Source organism: Dermochelys coriacea, chromosome 5 (assembly GCF_009764565.3).
Source record: "Dermochelys coriacea isolate rDerCor1 chromosome 5, rDerCor1.pri.v4, whole genome shotgun sequence".
Lineage (NCBI taxonomy): Eukaryota > Metazoa > Chordata > Testudines > Dermochelyidae > Dermochelys > Dermochelys coriacea.
In genome coordinates this window covers 2,116,514-2,138,768 of record NC_050072.1, presented here as the reverse complement: position 1 = coordinate 2,138,768, position 22,255 = coordinate 2,116,514, and the positions used below count along the sequence as shown (strand labels likewise).

The 22,255-nt window shown below is 42.4% G+C and overlaps 1 protein-coding gene across 8 annotated transcripts in view; it reads left to right on the top strand.

The window, feature by feature from the left end:
- UNC13B (unc-13 homolog B) overlaps positions 1-22,255 on the top strand; it is a 389,750-nt gene that overhangs the window by 73,424 nt on the left and 294,071 nt on the right. For all 8 annotated transcript variants that reach the window (XM_043514555.1, XM_043514556.1, XM_043514557.1 and 5 more), the window contains 2 exons: positions 4,993-5,110; positions 6,281-6,404. In XM_043514555.1, the coding sequence (XP_043370490.1) occupies positions 4,993-5,110; positions 6,281-6,404 (242 nt within the window). The remainder of the gene's footprint in view (positions 1-4,992; positions 5,111-6,280; positions 6,405-22,255) is intronic.

Sequence of the window (22,255 nt, the reverse complement as noted above, 5' to 3'; positions counted from 1 at the left end):
AGTACTCCAGATGAGGCCTCACCAATGCCAAATAGAGGGGAAGGATCACATCTCTCGATGTGCTGGTAATGCTCCTACTTATAAAGTCCAAAATACCATTAGCCTTCTTGGCAACAAGGGCACACTGTTGACTTATATCCAGCTTCTTGTCCACTGTCACCCCTAGGTCCTTTCCCACAGAACTGCTGCCTAACCACTCGGTCTCTAGTATGTAGCAGTGCATGGAATTCTTCCGACCTAAGTGCAGGACTCTGCACTTGTCCTTGTTGAACCTCATTGGATTTCTTTTGGCCCAATCCTCTAATTTGTCTAGGGTCCTCTGTATCCTATCCCTACCCTCCAGCGTATCTACCTCTCCTCCCAGTTTAGTGTCCTCTGCAAACTTGCTGAGGGTGGAATCCACACCAACCGCCAGATCATTAATAAAGATATTGAACAAAACTGGCCCCAGGACTGACCCTTGGGGCACTCCACTTGATACCGGCTGCCAACTAGACATGAAGCCCTTGATCACTATCTGTTGAGCCCGATGATCTAGCCAGCTTTCTATCTACCTTATAGTCCTTTCATCCAGCCCATCCTACTTTAACTTGCTGGCAAGAATACTGTGGGAGACCATATCAAAAGCTTAACTAAAACTATCTTTTTTCCTCAAAAAGCATTTTATCAAAAAAAAATCCAATTTAAATAAAAAAAAATCATTGTTTATCCATCCTGGCTGCTGGCTCCAAGGAATGAATGCTAGTGGTGACAAATGCTTCTGTTTTCATGTACATATGTGTTCATTTTAAGAACTTGTATGGCACCCATCACCATAGTATCTCACAATCTCCAATGTATATATTTTTGCACATCCCGGGGAGGCAGGGCAGGGTTATCTTCCTCCTATACATTTGGGGATTGGAGGCGCAGACAGAATAAATGACTTGCCCAAAATCGATATCTGCTTTGATCTGCTCTGGAAGAGGCTGTGTTGGTGAAATGATCTCTGTGTATGGATGAGATGGTGTATATCCGTGCGTAAAGGACGTTGGAATCCTAAACTCGCGCTAGAAATGTAGTCTTGTAATTAAGCAAAGGGGTAAAACACCAGTTAAGCATGCATGAGGCACAGAAAGATGAAGGGTAGGTCTGCACAAGAAACTTTTTCCAGCAAACTGTCAGTTAGGGATGTGACTTTTTAAGAACAACATTGCTATGCTGGAAAAAGCCCTAGTGGAAAAGCAGTTATACTGGCAAAAAAGAGCTTTTGCCCGTATAGCTTGTTTTTGCTTGCCAGTCCCCAGCATAAGTTATACCAGCATAAGCACTTTTTTGTTGGTATAAGTGTGTCTACACTGGGAGAGTTTGCTGGTGTAGCTATACTGGCAAACCTTGTCTAGCATACGCAAGGACTAAGCCATTTGTCCAAGGTCACGCAGGAAGTCTGTGACAGGCAGGGAATTGAATCTGAGTCTCCAAGATCCCATGCTAGTCCCCAATCACTGAACCCTCCTTTCTTGGTATGTAAGCTGCCCCTGAAATAGCAGTTGCTACACTGCTTAATGTGGTAGAAAAAGTTTGCTGTTTTTACGGCACTTTATCTAATAATCCCTTGATCGATATTGCAAGTATGCAGTGCATTTCTAAAGCCAGTTCTGCCTATAGTTGACTTTGTTGTCATCTATGGAATGTGAGAGGCATTTGGCTTTGACAGTCTTATCATCCAATCGTGTTAAACACTCTCCTCTCTGGCTGTAAAACATGGACACTCTCTGTAGCAGGCACTTGAAGCAATTAGAGCATTTTCACATGTGCTATCTCTCTCATCTCTAACATCGGGTGGTCAGACAGGATACCAAATGTTGAAGTCCTGGACCAGTGCTGTATGACTAGCATTGAATCTGTAATCCTACAGGTGCAGCTTTGCTGGGCTGGTCACCTTGTACATATGGTTGATATGTGACTCCCCAAAGCCATAGTTTATGGACAATTGAAAACAGAGCCCCGTGCAGCTACACAATTTACATCCACAGAGATAAATCAGATCTTTGTGGAGCTGCAGGGCTCTACTGGGAACCGCAGTGGCAAAAGCAGCAGCATGTCAGGCCACTTCTCGAAGGAGCCCGTAACCTGCGTGGGTAGCCCCTCTGGCGTGGCTATACTGCCTCCATACTGCCTTCCTGTCCCTGGTCGCACTAATGTGTGCAAGTGGCTTGCACATGCCCGGACAGGAGATGCAGATAGCTGTGTGGAGGGGACTTTGTGTGTGGACACATCTGCGAATCCCTCAACAGTTTACATTTGCACAGAAGATGCACTCAAACTGACTTATACATTGACTATAATGGGAGACTCCAACAATCCTAACCACTGAACAAGCCTTTCTGTGCTCTGGAAAGCCCTAGATGTATGGGAAGGACTCTCCCTTCAATCCCTGGCAATTTAGATATTCATGTGGTGTGTTCCAGGGTGATTTAAGGGGTACACACCTTCATTTTGGATCGGCGTTTTCACCCAGTGGCAATCTCATCTTCTTTGCTCATGAACGCCACCAGAGCTGCTCTCCCTTGCATCCAGGAGCACAGACAGGCTGCACTAAGGTTGCTATGCCACTCCCAATTAGTTGCTAGGAAACATAAAAGCAGAATGCTGGCAAAGGCTGAACATCACCACCATGTTGCTCACGGCTTCACCCAGGCAATAGGACAGTGGTCCTGATGTTGCTCTGTCACACGTGTGTTGCAGTATGTATCCACTGTATATTATGCTGGTCCAAGATAAATTAATTTTATGTTCATATTGCTATTTACCAACTCAGGTGCTCTAATTTTTTTACTCTTTTATGAAGCTGGATAAGGTGTATTGTAGCTTCTTTCCCCCAAGGAAAGGCTCCCTTAACAGCAAATGTACCACATTGACCTGTCCAAAAAAGTATTTTCAAATAGCAGAACAAATCAAAGGTGCGTCCTTGGCTGATAAAACTAGTTAGTGTTTTAAGTATTTTTGTAGTTCTAAAGCTCCTTGTAAAAGGCAGCAGTTCAGCTTCTGGCAGCATTATATGTGGGGTATTTGAGATTTGATTTTTTTTTTTCCCAGACAGAGCATTTCTACTTTGGTCTTCAGAAGCATTTTCTAGTTCGGAAGTAGCTTTTTAAACTGCTGAACATCACAGAGAAAGCAAAAACTGGTTTCTCTTTGCAAATATGAATGTTGGTTATTTTCTTCCTAGCCCTGAAACAGCATTAAAGCTTTAGATTTTAAGTCGGAAAGAAAAATAACTTTGACGTGAAATAATGTTTCTTGGTTTGTCTGTTCTCTGGTTTGAAATGATCCTTCCTCTAACCAGTAGATGGAGAAAGGGAGACACAGCTGAAGCCATCAAAGCAGTTCCTTTGGCTGAAATTCCTCCCTAAGATGGTTCACTGATTAGTGCCTCATAGAATTTTGAACAGAAGTTGGTTGGGGTTTTGCACTTGATTTCTTGATCTGTATGTTGAAGCTAAGTAGAGAGCTTTGTTTGGGATTCAATTCTCCAGTTTGGGACAAGTACCAAGATACTTTGAACAAGCTAATAATTTGTATGACAGCACTGACAGAGGTGGAAGTTATATTTGTGTATGTGTAAGCACTCAGTTTTAAAAAATACCACCTATACCTCATTCAAATGCTAGTCTGAACACTGCTGAACTCAAAGCCTGCCTGTCCTGGGTCAAGAACCTAAGATGTGGAACTGAAAGGGAAAGCTGGATATTAACAGGTGTCAGCTTACTTTGCTACAGGCATAGGGTTTACTTTTGTTTTGAGAGTATTTTTGTTTTTGTAGCCTATTTCCACCTGAGATGGTCTCAGAGAACCCTTAAGTTTGTAGTCTCCAGTTGTACAATTATTGATCTGTGTCTGGGTAATGAATAAGTCAGTGAATAATTCACGAGACTCTTTTTAGCCTGGTGGGAATCGAGGAACAATTAACTATTTATAAGCCTTCCAAATTCCTTTGACCAACATTGTGTGGATGCACTCTGCCTAGCAAAAGGAGCTATGTAGCAGTGCATCATTCCCCTGAAATCTGGTCTCAAAAGAACTGCAGCTGTACAAAAATACTCTGAAGATGAGCCCTGAAGGTTGTGTCCCTTCAGAGCGCTCAGATACCAAAGAGGTGGTCCCTGACGCAGACTGTAAGGCTTCCTTGCGGTTCACAAGAAGCAAGGTGCAGCCAATTTTTCCCTCCTGTGCTGGGAAGCCTAGAACAGGGCAATATTTCACAAAGCAATCCTGAGTTGCTGCTTATTTCACAGGAAAGGCGAGTATGACACCTGTAGGCTTCCTGTGTTGCAGAGGACACGCAAGCGGTCCTTGGATTTAGGGGCTAGTGTTTAAACTTTCTCTCAAGTGGGCATGATGGAGAGTGGTCTAAACAAATTACTTATGCTGGGATGATACATCTGGAAGAGATGTACTGATGAGAGATGCTCCCTTTTACCCATGGGGGAGGGAGGAAGTCCTTCCTATCTATACTCCTGGTAACAAAGGTCTTGACCAATCTCCGCATATGAAGGTTGCATGTCCCTACTAGACCCCTGCTGGCTGAGAATCGCATGACTGTTCCCTTTGTTAGGGATGGAAGGGGCTGATTCTTTCACACTGAGGGGAGGACCATAGAGAACCAGCCCAGGAATACAGAGAACGAAGTTACCTCTCTGTATTCCAGCCCAAGATCCCACTCTGTGTGTTGTCGTCGTGTTTCCTTATAGCTGTGTCAAGTCCACCAGATGGATATATGACTGCATTTGGAAAAAGGCTGTGGTCTAATGTGAAAAGGTGCATATAAGTGATTTCCTTCAAGAGATGTAACAGATCCACCTAATACTTTTAAATGACTGTAGCTTAATTGAGGTTATATATTCACTTGTGTGCAAATGGTTGTCATTTAAAGTCAAAAGCTGAGTTTACAACTACCTTTTAGTTTTTTCTTAAATGTTGCCTTTTTTTTTTTTCTTTTTTTTCTTTCAGTGAGATTAGTCGGCTGGACCTGGGCCTGATTGTTGAAGTATGGAACAAAGGGCTGATCTGGGACACTATGGTCGGGACTGTGTGGATTGCACTTAAGGCCATCCAGCAGTCTGATGAGGTTAGCTAGCACATAACACTAATGTGAAAGTGCATTGTCAAGGTTAATATGCCTCTAATGTAGCCACATGGTGCACATAACTACTGTTTGCCAATTACAGGTCCTTCTGAGAAGCTTGGGGAAGAGTGTGGAAGGGGCCCTGTATTTTTGGATCACAGAGGGTATTAGTAAGCCAAACAAAAATTGAATCTACTGTACATGCTTCTGAGGTCTCAGTTCTACAAATGTAAAAAGAGATTTAATTTTGTGAAGAACATATAGCTTTGGTAGCTCACATATAGACCTCCAAAAACTGATTTGTTAGAATTGTAACACTCATGGGAAAAATTGTAAAAATATTACTGCATAGCATGCTAACAACTGAAATCTCTCTGTATTCAAGGGGCTGTTATGGGCCACCCTTGTAACAAGCACTCTGACCTTCAGCTGGTGGCATGAGGACTTTTCCTTAGGAGTTATATTTAATGCTAGAGGATACCTGCAGATTCCCTTAAGTAAAGCCACAAAACATTGTTTACTGTGAGTAGTGTTGGCTGCGAAGTAACAGGGATTTCCTAAATTCTGAAATTCTTCTGTTAGCTACTCAAGTAACAAGTTCTGAAAGCAGGTCTAAACTTACTCATTTATTTTCATAGCTCCAAGCCCAGTGTATGTGGACACTATTTAAGAGAGAGATTTTACAGAACTGGATATTATAGAGCCAGGAGATGGTAATTAACTTTGGCAGTAGGAGAAAATGGGCAAAAGGAGGTAGAGGGAACCGAGCCCCAACAAACTTGTTTGTGCTAAATTGTCTTAGGAGCCCCAGTTCTCCTCAGTGATTATTGAATACTCTATGCAAAATTCCCATCGGACCTGAGTAGGTTTGCTGCAGTTACGTTTTAAATTCTCTCTTCCTTATCTTTGTATAAGCATTTAAATGATCCTGCAGAATTTGTGCAGCCAAAGCTCCAGGGGAAGTAGTCAGCAGTGGGGTATGGCAAACTGAAAACTGGGTTAATTTTTAGGAGTAAAGACTAGCAGGGTATATTGCTAATCTTATTATTCCTGTTGGGTTGTTCCTGGGCTCCTTATCAGCAAATGTCCAATGGAATTCATTATATAAGGATGACTGCCAGGATAAAGGATCATCAGACCCAGGGACTTGAGTTCATGGCTTTTAATTTATAGGAAGGACCTGGAGAGTGGTCTACGCTGGAGGCAGAAGTCGTAATGAAGCATGATGAGATCTGTGGGACCAAAAAGCCAACTCCCCATAAAATTTTGCTGGATACAAGATTCGAGTTACCTTTTGGTGAGTTGTGTTTTGGTGGCTTAACTGGAATGCTACAATCTGAGGGATAACATTTCAGTAGAGTTCTGTTTATATCGTTGTCATTGTCTGTATAACAATATATTAGAGCATAGAACATATGTTGTGCTCTCAGCCTAACTGCAGATGAAATTTCATACATGACAGCTTCCTTGTTAAATCTTTTTGTTACCTAGATGCTTAGCATAAATAAGAGGGATTTGAAGGTTTCTTTGTGCCATGAATCTTTAGCCTAGCGTGAGCTAAAGCTAGTAGTTGCTTTAGGTGTTTCAGGAGTGACACACAAGACACTTCATTTTGAAGCAGGGAGCACGTTTCAAACCACTTGACAGTTTATTCATTCTAAATGGTGCAATGAATTGGAGAGCTGTGCAATTTATTTACTGAAGTACAAGTGCCATCTACAGCTCTCTGTTCATAAATAAAGTTGGATGTGTTTGTTTGTATCCCAGCTTAATATAATCTACCCAACATCACAGGAATAACAGATTTCTAATTGTTGGAACTGGGAGCAGTTTTTCAGCTATATAGATGCATCTGATTAACAAAAATACAGAACGTTCAAAATCAGCTAATATAGAGCAAAAGCATCAGTCATCAAGAAATTACAGTATATCTACAGGGAAAAGTTAGATTATAAAAGATTTAATAATTTTAGTAGTCTGTATACACACAGGACTACGCTACTTCCTCCCCAACCCGTAAGGGGCTGTTGGGAATGCTAAAGGCATAGGGACAACCTTAGCTCTTGCTTCCTTGGTTATCTGGTTGAACTTGCTAAGCGTTTTAAACTTGTTCATCAGTATAAGGTGACGTCTTCTATTCTAGCTGTTTGACTCCTTTGCATGAGCTGTCTTCTGGGCTGAGTAGCATTGCACCATGATTCTGCAGATTGGTTAGATCATTGGTGCACTATCTTTGGCACTTGGACAACCATCTTCAGAATTGGCCATCTTGCTGTAGAGCCAAGTTAAGCAGTATTCATCTTACGTTCCCCTTCCTATGGTGTAAGCAGGACTCAGGATTTGGCCATGAGGCTCTAAGATCTGTGTCAAGATTTCATGTTCTGAAAGTCTTACTGAGTGTGATTTTTGTGCGCGCAGATAGCTGAATGATGAGGTAGATCAGAATGAACATAATATTTTATAAATATAATAGACATTCCTTTCTGACTTAGTAGACCAGCATGAGAGGCTGCCTTGTACTTTAAATGGTCTTGTATTTGCCACATGTAGGGAGCTGGTCTGGGAGGTCATTACCCTCTCATCATGAAAACTCCTCCTGAACATCCATCATGTTACATTGCCTATAGAAAACTAGCCATTGACAGGGTGGCTTGATTTACATAATCAATTTTAATTGATACAGGATACACTGTATTTATACGTAGTTATTTAAGCTGTTATAAAGCTCAATTTTTGTATATTCTGATGCTTAATTTTTACTTTTTTTCTTTTTAGAAAATGTTGAAAAATGTTTTAATTACCAGGTTAATTTTTTACTTATTAGTGTCAATCTCTGTTTGGGAGAGAATTTGAATGCAATTAAATAAGTAAAAAAAAAACCTCTGAGCATTTTAGTTTTTTTAATTAGTTATGCTGGATACATAAGAAATTGTTTTATCAAAGCATGTTTTGCATTTAAAACTGATTTATTAAGTTAAGTAAATATTATTTATAGTTGGTGAATGAAACTGATTTTCTCGTCACCATGTTCTTCAAGATTCTAGAACTAGCAGATCTGATCCTTTCACACCTAGATTTTATTAGAGGTTTTTAAGGCCTGGCTTGACAAAGCCTTGGCTGGCATGGTTTAGTTGGTGTTGGTCCTGCTTTGAGCAGGGGATTGGACTAGATGACCTCCTGAGGTCTCTTCTAACCCTAATATTCTATTATTCTATTCAGATTGGAAGAGGAAAGCAAGGTACTTCAATTGCTGGTCCCTATATATATATTCCACTGTGGGTACACATATGCTCTGTGCACCCAGAGTTAGAGAATTTTGAGAGCACTTTCTGTTGGTCCATTCATGTGCCCTTGTTTTTCTCATGTCTCCAACCAAGGAGATAGAGGCCGGAGCAGACTGATCACCTCTCCAGTTCTTTCTTACGACTTCATAACCTCGGTCAGAACCTCTGTCCCAGGGAATTTCCTGCCCCTTTCTCCCCCCCCCCCCGCCCCATACTGCATTATGGGTTCTGAACTAAGCCCAGGATTCAGAGTTTCAGAATTTGTGGTTCTTGCTCATGCTTCTTCTTTGTCAGAGATAACCAACGCTGCCTGTACTGCGTCAGGGAAGCCCTTGCGGCAGCATGGTGCAGTATCCCCAGTCGTGCCTGTGAGGGGTGGGAACTTTGTCTAAAGAAGCACTTAGCGGAGAAAGGTGTATGAGGCCGCAGTCAGACCCTGGCTGTACATGGATATGGATCAGCAAGGAGTGTGCCTCCTGCTATGGAGTCTGACTTAGGAGCGAGGGAGTCAGCTCCCAAAGATCCCCCATTGGGGTCTTGTCAGAAAGGCAGGGAGCTTTCACAAACACGAGAGCAAATTCTCCTCTAAGCCCACTTCAGAGAAGTCAGATTCAGCCTTGCCTAAGTTGAGCAAGTCTTCCCACTCAGCTCATGAGAACTTAAAACATCCTAAACTTCAGGGTCATGATTTGAAAGCCCACAAATCCTGATGTCCATCAGTATCTCGGTGCCTAGGAAGCCTAACCACCAAGAACCGAAGACACTGACAAAGGGCAACCATTGAAGCCTCAGCGACTGATGGTATCTGCTCTACCTTGCCCAACTGTGGCGCAAACTGTAACTGCTGCACCAGCTCTGCTGGTTCAAATGGACAGGTCCCCTTGTACTCCAGGGAGAGCACAGTCTTGCGCTTCGTCTGATGTTTTTTCTGTCCTGGATCCCCACCCAGTCTCATCATCAGGTTCTTTCCTCAGAAGGGAGGTCCACCAGGAGATGTAGCTTATGGGAGGAGTCTCTTCCTCCATTCCATCGTCCAGCCATGATTTCCCTCCAGCAGAACTGCTGGTAGTGCTGATGGATTCAGAATTGGCATTTTCTTTCTCTGGCGACTTGAAACCACCCGAGGAATTGATATCCTCTCCTTTGAGGCATCCCTTCTTGGAGTAGTCTGGAACCAACCTCCACTTCAGCACCTGCCTCAGAGCCTTTGGCACCTCACTCTGTGCAGTACCATGCCTTGATAACCACCCTTTGACCCATCTTACTGGCCATACTAAGGACTGTGGGATCAGTACCACCCTGCAGGGTTAACATGATCCACTAGGGAGTCAGTCCATCCTCCCCTGTGAGAGGACAGCCAAAGCTTCCTTCTCTACCCATGGAAGAGGAAGATTATGAACTGGATCTAGTGGTTCCTCCAGTACTGACGAGATGGTCTTTATAATCTCCGGATGAAGCAGTCGCTTGAATATCCCCCGACCCCTCCACAATGACCACACGCAGTTGCAGGAACAGTTACATAGTTAGTATCCCCAATGTAAACTCCTGAACATCCTACCGTTATCCAGATCCTGCTAGATAGCTCTTCCTTTTAAAGAAGGCATTCTGGAACCAGCTAGAACAGTTTGATATACCCAACCTACTTGCACTCCTACCTCTAAGAGGGCAGAAAAATGGTATTTTGTCCCAGCCAAAGGGATGGAATTTCTTTTCTTATCGTGCTCCTAACTCTTTGCTTGTCTAGGCTGCAACGGAGAGATCTAGACAGAAACACCCTTAGATCTACCCTGGCTGACAAAGAGGTATACGCCTAGATTTATTGGTAAGGAAGGTCTTCTCTTCTTCTTCTACTCTTCAGTTCAGAATAGCCAGTTATCAAGCACTGTTGGCTAAGAATGATTACCTGAACTATACCAGATTCACATATTATGCAACAAAATAGAACTCAATTCCAGGCTATTGTTTAGGAGGGCAAGTTGTTTGCCAGGACTGATTTTCAATCAGCTGTAGATGCAGCAGATAGATCTTCATGATCAATGGCAACTGCCATAGTGATGTGCCATGAATTATGGCTTCACACTTAGTTGTTTCCCAGAGGGGTCCAGAACACTGCAGAGGACCTGTCCTTCAGTGGGAGCATCATTTTAACCAAAAGACAGATGCATTTTTACACACTCTAAAGAACTCCAGGACCACCCTCTGTTCCCTGGGAATATATATACCTGTCCCAAAGAGAGAACTCCACAGTCATATAAGCCTAGACCATTGGCTCAACCGTTTTTCCACCAATGTCCTTATGAGCCACCCTGTAAAATGCAAAGCATTCAGAAGACCTATTTCCCTGCACTTTGTGACAGCATCATCCAACCCCATCTAACCAATATTTTTGATGGGAGTTTGAGAGCTGCCATCTGCTGATTCCCACATGTCCTTTGGGGATCATCTAGCAATCTTTTCCTGCAACTGGAGTGCAATAACAACAGACAAGTGGGTGTTAATCATCCATTCTGGCTATGCAATTGAATTTACCATCCAACCTTCTCCAAAGCCCCCATCCCCTGCTCATTTTCAGGGGCCTTTCTCATGAGGAGATTCTCAAACAAGTAGTAGTTACAACTACAGTGAGGAGCAATGGAGTTGGGTACCTCTTCAGCACCGAGAAAAGGGTTTTTACTCAACATACTTAGTATCCAAAAAGAAGAGCGGCTGGAGATCCATCTTCAATTTCTGCCATCTCAACCACTTTATTTACGAGCAGAAATTTTGTTTCGTCACACTTGCATCTATAATCACATGCATGGAAAAGGGCATGTGATTTACAGTTCTTGATATGAAGGCCATGTACTTTCATGTGGACGTTCACCCTGCTCACAGATTGTCTTGGATTCATGGTGGGCCCTGATCATTTTCAATACAGAGTGCTCCCATTTGGCCTTGCTACTTCCCCAGGTCCTTTACCAAGGTTTTATCAGTAGTAGCAGCCCATATAAAGTGTTCTGGCTTTGCAGTCTTCTTTATCTCAATGACTGGTTTATCACTGCCAAGACGCATCAAGAAGCCTATGAGTCAACATCAGTAATGCTTCAGCTCCTTTCTTTCCTTGGGGTCAGCGTAAACTCAAAAAAGTCTGTGTCCTCACTCCAACACAGACTTCACTGGTGTCCCTCAATTCAGTCATGGCAAGGGCTTATCTGTTGATGGGCAGGTTCCAAATGATGAATAACCTCATAGATCATGTCATCAACAACCCACAAACATCAAAAATAATTTCTTGGTCCATGTTACTTCATGCTTTCGCCAGACACCATCTTCATTTCCTGCCTGCGTGGCTTCCAACCGCCTATTCCCCAAACAGATCACCATCACCAACAAACTACTATGGTGGAAGAATCCCCATCAAGTATGTGTAGGCGTTCTCTTCTTTTTCTAACTCACCAGGCAGGTTGATGGTTATAGATGCCTTCCTCTTAAGCTGGGGAGCTCACATGGACAGCCCAGGGTTGTTCATCCTGGCCTCTTGGGATGTACATCAACATTCTGGAGTTGCAGGCAGTCCAAGATGCTTGCAAAGATTTTCTCCCACGCATCCTATGTAACCTTATCCTCATAATAGCAGACAATATGACAACTGACTTTTACATTAATAAGCAGGGAGGAGTGAGATTTATTCTTTTGTGTAGAAGTGATCACACTGTATGGAACTGGTACATCAGCAACTGAATCACCCTGTTGGCAATTTACCTTCCAGGGAGTCAAAACGTGCTGGCAGACTCCCTCAGCATACAGGTTTCAGAGTAGCAGCCGTGTTAGTCTGTATTTGCAAAAGAAAAGGAGTACTTGTGGCACCTTAGAGACTAACATTTACTTGAGCATAAGCTTTCGTGAGCTACAACTCACTTCATCGGATGCATTCGGTGGAAAATACAGTGGGAAGATTGATATACACACACAGAGAACATGAAACAATGGGTTTTATCATACACACTGTAAGGAGAGTGATCACTTAAGATGAGCCATCACCAGCAGGTGGGGGGGGGGAAGGAGGAAAACCTTTCATGGTGACGACAAGCAAGGTGGGCCATTTCCAGCAGTTAACAAGAACGTCTGAGGAACTGGGGTGGGGTGGGGGGGAGAAATAACATGCGGAAATAGTTTTCATGCATTCTTACAACTACAATACCCACCTGCTGAAGTGAAGAAACAGATTGACAGAGCCAGAAGAGAACCCAGAAGTCACCTACTACAGGACAGGCCCAACAAAGAAAATAACAGAACACCACTAGCCATCACCTTCAGCCCCCAACTAAAACCTCTCTAAAGCATCATCAAGGATCTACAACCTATCCTGAAGGACGACCCATCACTCTCACAGATCTTGGGAGACAGACCAGTCCTTGCTTACAGACAGCCCCCTAACCTGAAGCAAATACTCACCAGCAACCACATACCACACAACAGAACCACTAACCCAGGAACCTATCCTTGCAACAAAGCCCGTTGCCAACTGTGCCCACATATCTATTCAGGGGACACCATCATAGGGCCTAATCACATCAGCCACACGGTCACTCGATTTCAGACCTGAGAGTGACTATCCTTCAACAAAAAAACTTCAAAAACAGACTCCAGCTAGACATTGCTGAATTGGAATTAATTTGCAAACTGGATACAATTAACTTTAGGCTTGAATAGAGACTGGGAGTGGATGAGTCACTATACAAAGTAAAACTATTTCCCCATGTTATTTCTCCCCCCCATCCCTCCAGTTCCTCAGAGGTTCTTGTTAACTGCTGGAAATGGCCCACCTTGCTTGTCACCATGAAAGGTTTTCCTCCTCTTCCCCCTCCCCACCCCGCTGGTGATGGCTCATCTTAAGTGATCACTCTCCTTACGGTGTGTATGATAAAACCCATTGTTTCATGTTCTCTGTGTGTGTGTATATAAATCTCCCCACTGTATTTTCCACCAAATGCATCCGATGAAGTGAGCTGTAGCTCACGAAAGCTTATGCTCAAATAAATTTGTTAGTCTCTAAGGTGCCACAAGTACTCCTTTCCTCAGCATACATTTTGCTATTGACCATGAGTGGGAGCCACACAACTCTGTGGTAAATGGTATTTTTGCTCTTTTGCCCCTAAGAGACCTGTTCGTTCCTCAAATGAAGAGGAAGTGCAACATATAGTGCTCCAGAGGAGCTCTAGGACATCACTCTGAAGGCAATGCTCTCCTCTATCTGTGGTCAGACCATCTGAACTATGCCTTCCCTCCCTTGCCACTCCTATCTCTGGGCTTATGAAATGTTTGTCGGGACAAGGCATGAGTCATCGTCGTCGCTCCCAAGTGGCCCAGACTGTTTTGGTTCCCAAGTCTCCTTTGCATGTCATCACAGACGCCAATCAGCATTCGGTCCTTTTCCAGTCTCCTGATGCAGGGGAAGGGCAGAATCAAGCATCCCAAGCCTCAAGCACTTCATCTTGGGGCATGATTTTTGGATGGGTGTCAACTCCAGAATGTTCATGCCCTGAAGCTGCGCAACACATCCTTACTAATAGTTGAAAAGATTCCAGAAGGAAATGCTATTTAACCAAGTAGAAGTGTTTCTCTATCTAGGCACAATAAAAATGTACATCCCCAGAAGCTGCAGATATTCCCCTTAGTCTAGAGTATCTTCTTTCTCTCAGACCAGCTGGTCTTTCCATAGACTATAGATCTGCTTGGCAGAAATCAATGCATACTGCCCAGCTTCACATGATTACTCAATTTTCTCTCACTCACTCACTTTCAGATTCTGGGATGGCCTTGTTAGAACTCTTACGCCGATAAGGAAACCTACTCAAGGAACTTAACCCTTGTTCTTTCTGTGCTTACCAAACCTTTCTTTGAACCATTAGCTACATGTTCCATGTCTCTCCTATCTATGAGGGTTGCATTCCTGATGGCCATTATCTCAGCCAAGAGGTGCATGAGATCGGAAAACTGATGACGGATCTGCCTTGCACCGTGTTCCATAGATACAAGGTTTCATTGTGTTTTCATCCCAAGTTCACTGTCAAAGTACTTTCTAAGTTCACCTGAACCAGTCAACTCATTTACCAGTGTTCTCTCCTCCCCCAAACCACATGCATCTGAAGAAGAAAGGAGAGAGTTTATTCCCTTGATGTCCAACAAGCTTTAGCCTTTTGCGTACAAAGGACAAAGCCAATCAGAAAATCTCCAAAACTGTTTGTTGCTGTACTGGAAAGAGTTTGCAATCAGGCTGTTATCTCAGAAGATCCTGAGTCTGATGGAGCTTGGGCTGTATCTTATTCTGTCATCAGTGGTCTCATCTCCCTCCCCCTTATGGGGTGAGGAGGGCTTATTTTATGAGAGCACAAGTGATGTCAGTGGCATTGCTCAGTAAGTATGTCTACTTGACATTTGCAAAGCACCTATGTGGCATTCCAGCCACACACTCATGAGACATCATAGAATATCAGGGTTGTAAGGAACCTCAGGAGGTCATCGAGTCCAACCCCCTGCTCAATAAAGCAGGACCAATCACCAACTAAATCATCCCAGCCAGGGCTTTGTCAAGCCTGACCTTAAAAACTTCTAAGGAAGGAGATTCCACCACCTCCCTAGCTAACATATTCCAGTGTTTCACCACCCTCCTAGTGAAAAAGTTTTTCCTAAAATCCAACCTAAACCTCCCCCACTGCAACTTGAGACCATTACTCCTCGTTCTGTCATCTGCTACCACTGAGAACAGTCTAGATCCATCCTCTTTGGAACCCCCTTTCAAGTAGTTGAAAGCAGCTATCAAAACCCCCCTCATTCTTCTCTTCCGCAGACTAAACAATCCCAGTTCCCTCAGCCTCTCCTCATAAGTCATGTGTTCAAGTCCCCTAATCATTTTTGGTGCCCTCCGCTGGACATTTTCCAATTTTTCCACATCCTTCTTGTAGTGTGGAGCCCAAAACTGGACAGAGTACTCCAGATGAGGCCTCACCAATGTCGAATAGAGGGGAACGATCATGTCCCTCGATCTGCTGGCAATGCCCCTACTTATACATCCCAAAATGCCATTGGCCTTCTTGGCAACAATAGCACACTGTTGACTCGTATCCAGCTTCTTGTCCATTGTAACCCCTAGGTTCTTTTCTGCAGAACTGCTGTCTAGCCATTCGGTCCCTAGTCTGTAGTGATGCATGGGATTCTTCCATCCTAGGTGCAAGACTCTGCACTTGTCCTTGTTGAACCTCATTGGATTTTTTTTGGCCCAGTCCTCTGATTTGTCTAGGGCCCTCTGTATCCTATCCCTACCCTTCAGCATATCTACCTCTCCTCCCAGTTTAGAGTCATCTGCAAACTTGCTGAGAGCGCAATCCATACCATCCTCCAGATTATTAATGAAGATATTGAAGAAAACCGGCCCAAGGACCGGTTTTGGGGCACTCCACTTGATACTGGCTGCCAACTAGACATGGAGCCATTGATCACTACCCGTTGAACCCGACAATCTAGCCAGCTTTCTATCCACCTTATAGTCCATTCATCCAGCCCATACTACTTTAACTTGCTGGCAAGAATATTGTGGGAGACTGTGTCAAAAGCTCGGTGCTTTTGTGCAGGACACCTCTCCTGTTGCATCCCTTCGCACAGCTCTGCATCCTAGCACTCTCCTTCTACCTGAGTGCTGCTTTTCAGTTACCCGCAGTGAATACACATAAGGACCAGCTCTTGAAGAAGAGAAAAGTTATTTATTTTCGTAACTGGAGATTCTTTGAGATGTATGGTCCCTATGTGTATTGCACTGCCCACCCTTCTTCCCCTCTGCTGCGGCTCATTTTTGGTTTTGCGGAGGAGAAGGAACTTGATGATCTCCTTGGTTGGAGGCTGAGGAGAAGAAGGGCACATGAGTGGACTGATAGTGCTTTCAAAATTCTCCAATTCTGGGTTCATGGAGCGCATGCGTACCCACAATGGAATACAGATAGGGACCATACATCTTGAAGAACCTCCAGTTACTATAAGATGAATAACTTTCTCTTTCTTGTCTTTTAATTTTGAATGTCCTAATCATTAAACTGAACTAGTTATATAAACTCTGCACCTGCAGAAGAGGCTGCTGTTGTAAAAAGTAGAAATAGCACTTCAACAAATTGATTCTTAGGTAGCTTGACTAGTGGTGTCGACTAGTTTCACTTTCTTTAAAACTCTGGCAGCAAACATAATGCATAATGTTTTATTTAATTTAAATGATTTTTAATAGATCAGAATAAGTTTAGGCCTTAACACAGGGTGTCATAACTCCATAGGATCATAGATTCTAAGGCCAGAAGGGACCACTGTGATCATCTAGTCTGACCTCCTGTAGAGCACAGGCCAGAGAACTTCTCGAAAGTAATTTTGGGATCAGATCTTTTAGAAAAACATCAAATCTTGATTTTAAAATGGTCAGCGATACAGAATCCACTACAATTTTAACTTTAAATAAGCTTATTAAAAAAAAACCCTGTAATTATTTTAAATAAAATCCAATTTAAATAAAAAAAATCCAATTTTTGTAATTAAAAAAATTAGTTTTTATATACCATTGAACTCATTGACATAATTCAACTCTTTATCCTATGAGTGAACTGCTCATTTACCTGGAGTAGAGGGATTGGTTTTGAGGAGCCTTATATTTTGTCTTTATTGTGATCACTTTGCTTGCATATTGCATCACTTCTCCATGCATTAGACTGTGATCTCTTTCTCTGTGCTGGCAAAGTGTCTGGTGGAATTTAGACACTACTGCAATATAGATAATCACCTTAAACTTTATGGGATATGTTAGTTTCCTTCTATATTACTAATGAAGCAAGACTATCTACAGAAACTTGCTCATTCTGCATTGCAAAAATTCCATCCTCATCTTGTATGAGTGTAAAGTAAAAATCCCTCATGTAAAGTGCTGATTTCTTTTTACAGCCAGTAAAGCAGTCACCTTAAAGACATTTATATAGTAGAGCAGACTTCTGTGTTTTGATAAATACAAAGTCCCTTATGTCTTAAATGTGATTTTTTTTCCCCACACCCCATTCCTATATTCTCATCAAGAATTGAAAGCAGCACATTGCTTTTCTTACTAGTCTTTAAAAACGCATTGCCCAGTATATGAGCACAACATAAATCTCTGAGGAGCAGGGGTTATAATACAGAAGTGAGAATGTTAAGTGAATTACTATTCTTTTTTGACTTTAAAAATGTGTAAAATCCCAAACAGAATATCCCTTTTAAGTCTGTTGACATTTTAAAAAGTGAAATACTTGTTCCTTCATTTAACCTGCCAACTCCCGAGTTCAGAGATTCTCTGAACCACTTGATGTCTCCAAGCAGCTACAGCAGCACTCTGTGCTCTTTTAAGTGGTTGTGGTGCAGTCAGCTGTTGCAGGGTAATTATTAATTTAGGTTTTGTCGAGTACATTACATGAAAATCCATTCTCCTTCTGTTATCTTATTTCATTTGTTTGTATTTCTTCCAAGAATGCTTATATCATAGTTAAGTTTTAGAGAGAACCTGTGGAGACACAAATTAAATTTACAATACAAAATTAATGACTCTCCTTCTAAAATTCTCTTAAGTAATGTATTTCTTTATATGTTGAAATCCAGCCATACATTCTTAGTGCATGTGGTGAACCTCTTATTAAATGTTTCCTTAGTTCATGCTTGAAACATGAACATTCTGTGAAACTGCAGGATTTTTGAGCATGAACTCTAGTGGTTTCAAGGTTTCTGTTTCCAGAGCAACCCTCTGCCTATCAGAGTAAACAGCACTACTGTTTTTCTGAGCTTGGATTTTTCCCCATCAATGTAGTTAGGTCTGCCACAGGAGATGCTGAAAAGGCAAAAATAGCAAGGGATGGAGGGACATAATGGCTTTGAGAAGAAACACAATATTCCTAAATATCTTCTGGGAATGTGCATCTAATTTTGTTCCCCAGGTGAAGATCTCCCAAGAACAATAAAATGGATTAGAATGGAGTGGGTGGGTGTGTATGTGTTAGCATACTTGCTTACCTAAGTACAATGTAATAAATATGAACAAAGCCTTTGGTAGCAGCTTTCCAAAAATAGAAGATGGAGTGTGCTCTACTTTTGTTGGACAATGCATTTTCTTCCTTTTCTATTCCTTTTTCTTTATTCCCCATTAGTTACTTTAGGCAGACAATGCACATTTGCACTGAAGAAGTATGACTCTGTTCTCTGTATCATGTCTGGGTCACCCATTCGGTATTATGGAAATGTTTTTTCTTGAAGACTTTGCAGAACCCCAGAAGGAACACTTCTTTAACAAGCAAAAGATGTTTTTTTTTTCTTGCTGCTAGGCTTAATGTATTTTCCTTGGCTTTCACCTCCGCCACTTTGAGAAGGCTTTTGGGTTCATTGCCCTACAATCCTGGATAGAAACTTTTGGTCATGGTTCAGCTGCTAATAGTCTCTGTACTTCAGTTTCTCTATGTCTATCATCCGACGAAGCTCATGAAAGCTTATTCTCCAATAAATTTGTTAGTCTCTAAGGTGCCACAAGTCCTCCTGTTCTTTCTGTCTATCATGTAGATGAAGCAACATTTCTGTGCTTCTGTCTGTTCAAACAGACTCTGCTCCCCCCCCCCCCCCCCTTTTTAGTCTCCTTTCAGGCGCCTAATGTCTGTGGGTTGGTCTGCTAGCCCATTGCTGTAGTTGCCTAGCAATAGCTTATGGCTTACAGAGTCCAAGGGTTCGCTGTCCTTAAGAGTGAGATTTACAAACCCAAAGAGTGAGATTCAAGGCTGAGTGAGACTTTTCAGGTGCTGTTAGGTCATAGCTAAAGTCAGGGACTCATCTTTAGTCCTTGGCAACATCCAACAGTCCAGGTTTTTAATCAAACCAGCACTTGATAGTTTTCAAATGTGCATTGCTTAATATTGCATATGAAACACTTAAATGTCCTACTCCATACTAAAGTCTAAGGCACGTGAAAATTCTATATGCCATGCAAACCAGTGGACTTTAAGAGAAACAATTATTTGCTGGTTGGAACAAAAACCTGGATGGGTAGAGATCTCTGAGGACCAGAATTGTTATTACCTGATTAGGCACACAGTCAGTGGGCAAAACGAGTAACATTAAAAAAACCAAAAACCTGCTTTTATATAAACTTAAAACTTTTGTCAATACAACAGTGTGTTTATTTTGCATATAAGCATGCCATAGTAATGATCCATTTGAAAAACACTTTACAGTACAAATATTTGGTTTGTATATTATTGCTCATTGACTGTAAACTAAAATAAAATAAGATTCCAAAATAAATAAATGCAAAATAAATGAATTAAAATTAAATAATTAAAATAAAACACAGTCAAGCAGTACATTAAATGAATGTAAAAATAAAGTAATTTAATTTAATTTGAAGCTAACAAACCATAGATAAAAGAAATGTGGAATCTGAATCCTTTAATATCTAATTTGATTTTGCATCTTAATCATCTGCTTTGTTATAGTGCCATGTGGCCTGTTTTGCTGTTTTTATAACTTCTTTTGGTGGCTAAAACCTGAAACATAGCTCAGGAGTTGCCAGCTTCACTTGGATAATAGAGAACTGTATCCCATCTAGTCCAAGGTTTGGTCTGAGTGGTGTCTTATTCTTTCCAGCAAGACTGAACACTCTCTCTTCTCCTGAATTTGAGTGGAGTAACACTAAGACAAGCCTGGCAAGTCTGGACACTAATGGGAACTTGAGAAAACCACTGGGGCTTTTGACATGGCGAAGATATGCCACACAGTGTCCATCCTGTACTGCACAGAGGTGTTATATGTGTCAGTCTGTCGTGCTGCCTCATTCCATACACACTGAGTGATAGCTCAGGGAAGAAGGAGAATCTGGGGAACTACAGACGGGTCAGACTCACCCAAGTCCCTGGAAAAATCATGGAGCAGGTCCTGAAGGAAACCATTTTGAAGCACTTGGAGGGGTGGAATGTGATCAGGAACGTCAACATGGATTCACCAAGGGCAAGTCATGCCTGACAAACCTGATTGCTTTCTATGATGAGATGACTGGCTCTGTGGATCTGGAGAAAGTGATGGATGTGATATATATCTTGACTTTAGCAAAACTTTTGATATGGTCTTCCACCGTATTCTTGCCAGGAAGTTTAAGTAGTATGGATTGGATGAATGACTATAAGGTAGATAGAAGGCTGGCTAGATTGTCGGGCTCAACAGGTAGTGATCAATGGCTCGATGTCTAATGGGCAGCTGGCATCAAGCGGAGTGCCCCAGGGGTCGGTCCTGGGGCCGGTTTTGTTCAACATCTTTATTAATGATCTGGATGCTGGGATGGATTGCACCCTCAGCAAGTTCGTGGATCACACTAAGCTGGGGGGAGAGGTAAATACGCTGGAGGGTAGGGATAGGGTCCAGAGTGACCTAGACAAATTGGAGGATTGGGCCAAAAGAAATCTGATAAAGTTCAACAAGGACAGGTGCAGAGTCCTGCACTTAAGATGAAAGAATCCCATGCACCGCTACAGGCTGGGGACAGACTGGCTAAGCAGCAGTTCTGCAGAAAAGGACCTGGGGGTTACAGTGGATAAGAAGATGGATATGTGTCAGCAGTGTTCCCTTGTTGCCAAGAAGGCTGTCACAGCTGAATCCCCACTCTGACACTTTGAGTACAGAAGGTGGGGGACCACAAGGATTTTAAAAATTAATACTTGCCACTCCAGGCTTGTATTAAACTCCCAATGCTTTTCTCTGACCTTGGCTTGCCACTAAATGTTGCCACCACCCAAATGCAAAAAACCCCTCCTTGGACCGAGGAAGGAGCACTTGGGAATTCCTCCCTGTGGGGTACCCTCAAGCCCTTTCATCCCCCCTCCAAGGAAGAGCTAAGAAAGAAAACAAAGGAAATTAGCTGTTGCTACCAGCTAATCAAACAACATGCACAAACCTCTCAGGATCCAAAAAATCCAATCCTATTCTTAAAAAAGATAAATTTCATTAAAAACAAAAAGGAAGAAAATACATCTGGAACTTAGGCTTTTGCTAGATTTTAAAAGAGCAATTCCAAAAATTAAGCATCCAAAATAGCTTTCTTGGGGATTAGCTTAAAGGTTATAAGCAAACAAAAGCATCTGGGGTTAGCACAGATGAGTTCACAAGCCTTAAAAAATAAACGGAAATAAACCTAATTGCGTCTTCCTAAACGTTCCTAATTTACTTACTTATCTGAGTTGTTAAAAGTAGTTCTAGATATGATCTGATGGTTTTCGTATCTGGTTCAAACTTTACGCAGCATTCCTGCTGCCCATCTCTTTTGCCCAGAGAGAACAACAGACAAAGGGAAAGTTTATTTCCCAATTTTAAAGAAGTTCTACCTTCCCATTGGCTCTTTTGGTCAGATGCCTGCTTCCTTTTCTTTACCTGGGGGACTTTTAATCCTTTATAAGTAAAGCAAGCAGAGAACAGTTACCAAGAGGGATTTTACAGTTAGCTGACTGGCTGGGTGTTGATCAAAGGAGCTACACCCCCGGCTTCATTTATCACAAAGGTTAACAGCATATTGGGCTGCATTAGTCAGAGCATTGCCAGCAGATCAAGGGAAGTGATTATTCCCCTCTATTCGTCACTGGTGAGGCCACATCTAGAGTATTGTGTCCAGTTTTGGGCCCCCCACTATGGAAAGGATGTGGAGAAATTGTAGAGAGTCCAGCGGAGAGCAATGAAAATAATCGGGGGCTGGGGCACGTGAATTACAAGGAGAGGCTGAGGGAACTGGGGTTATTTAGTCTGCAGAAGAGAAGTGAGGGGGGAATTGATAGCACCTTCAACTACCTGAACGGGGGGTTCCAAA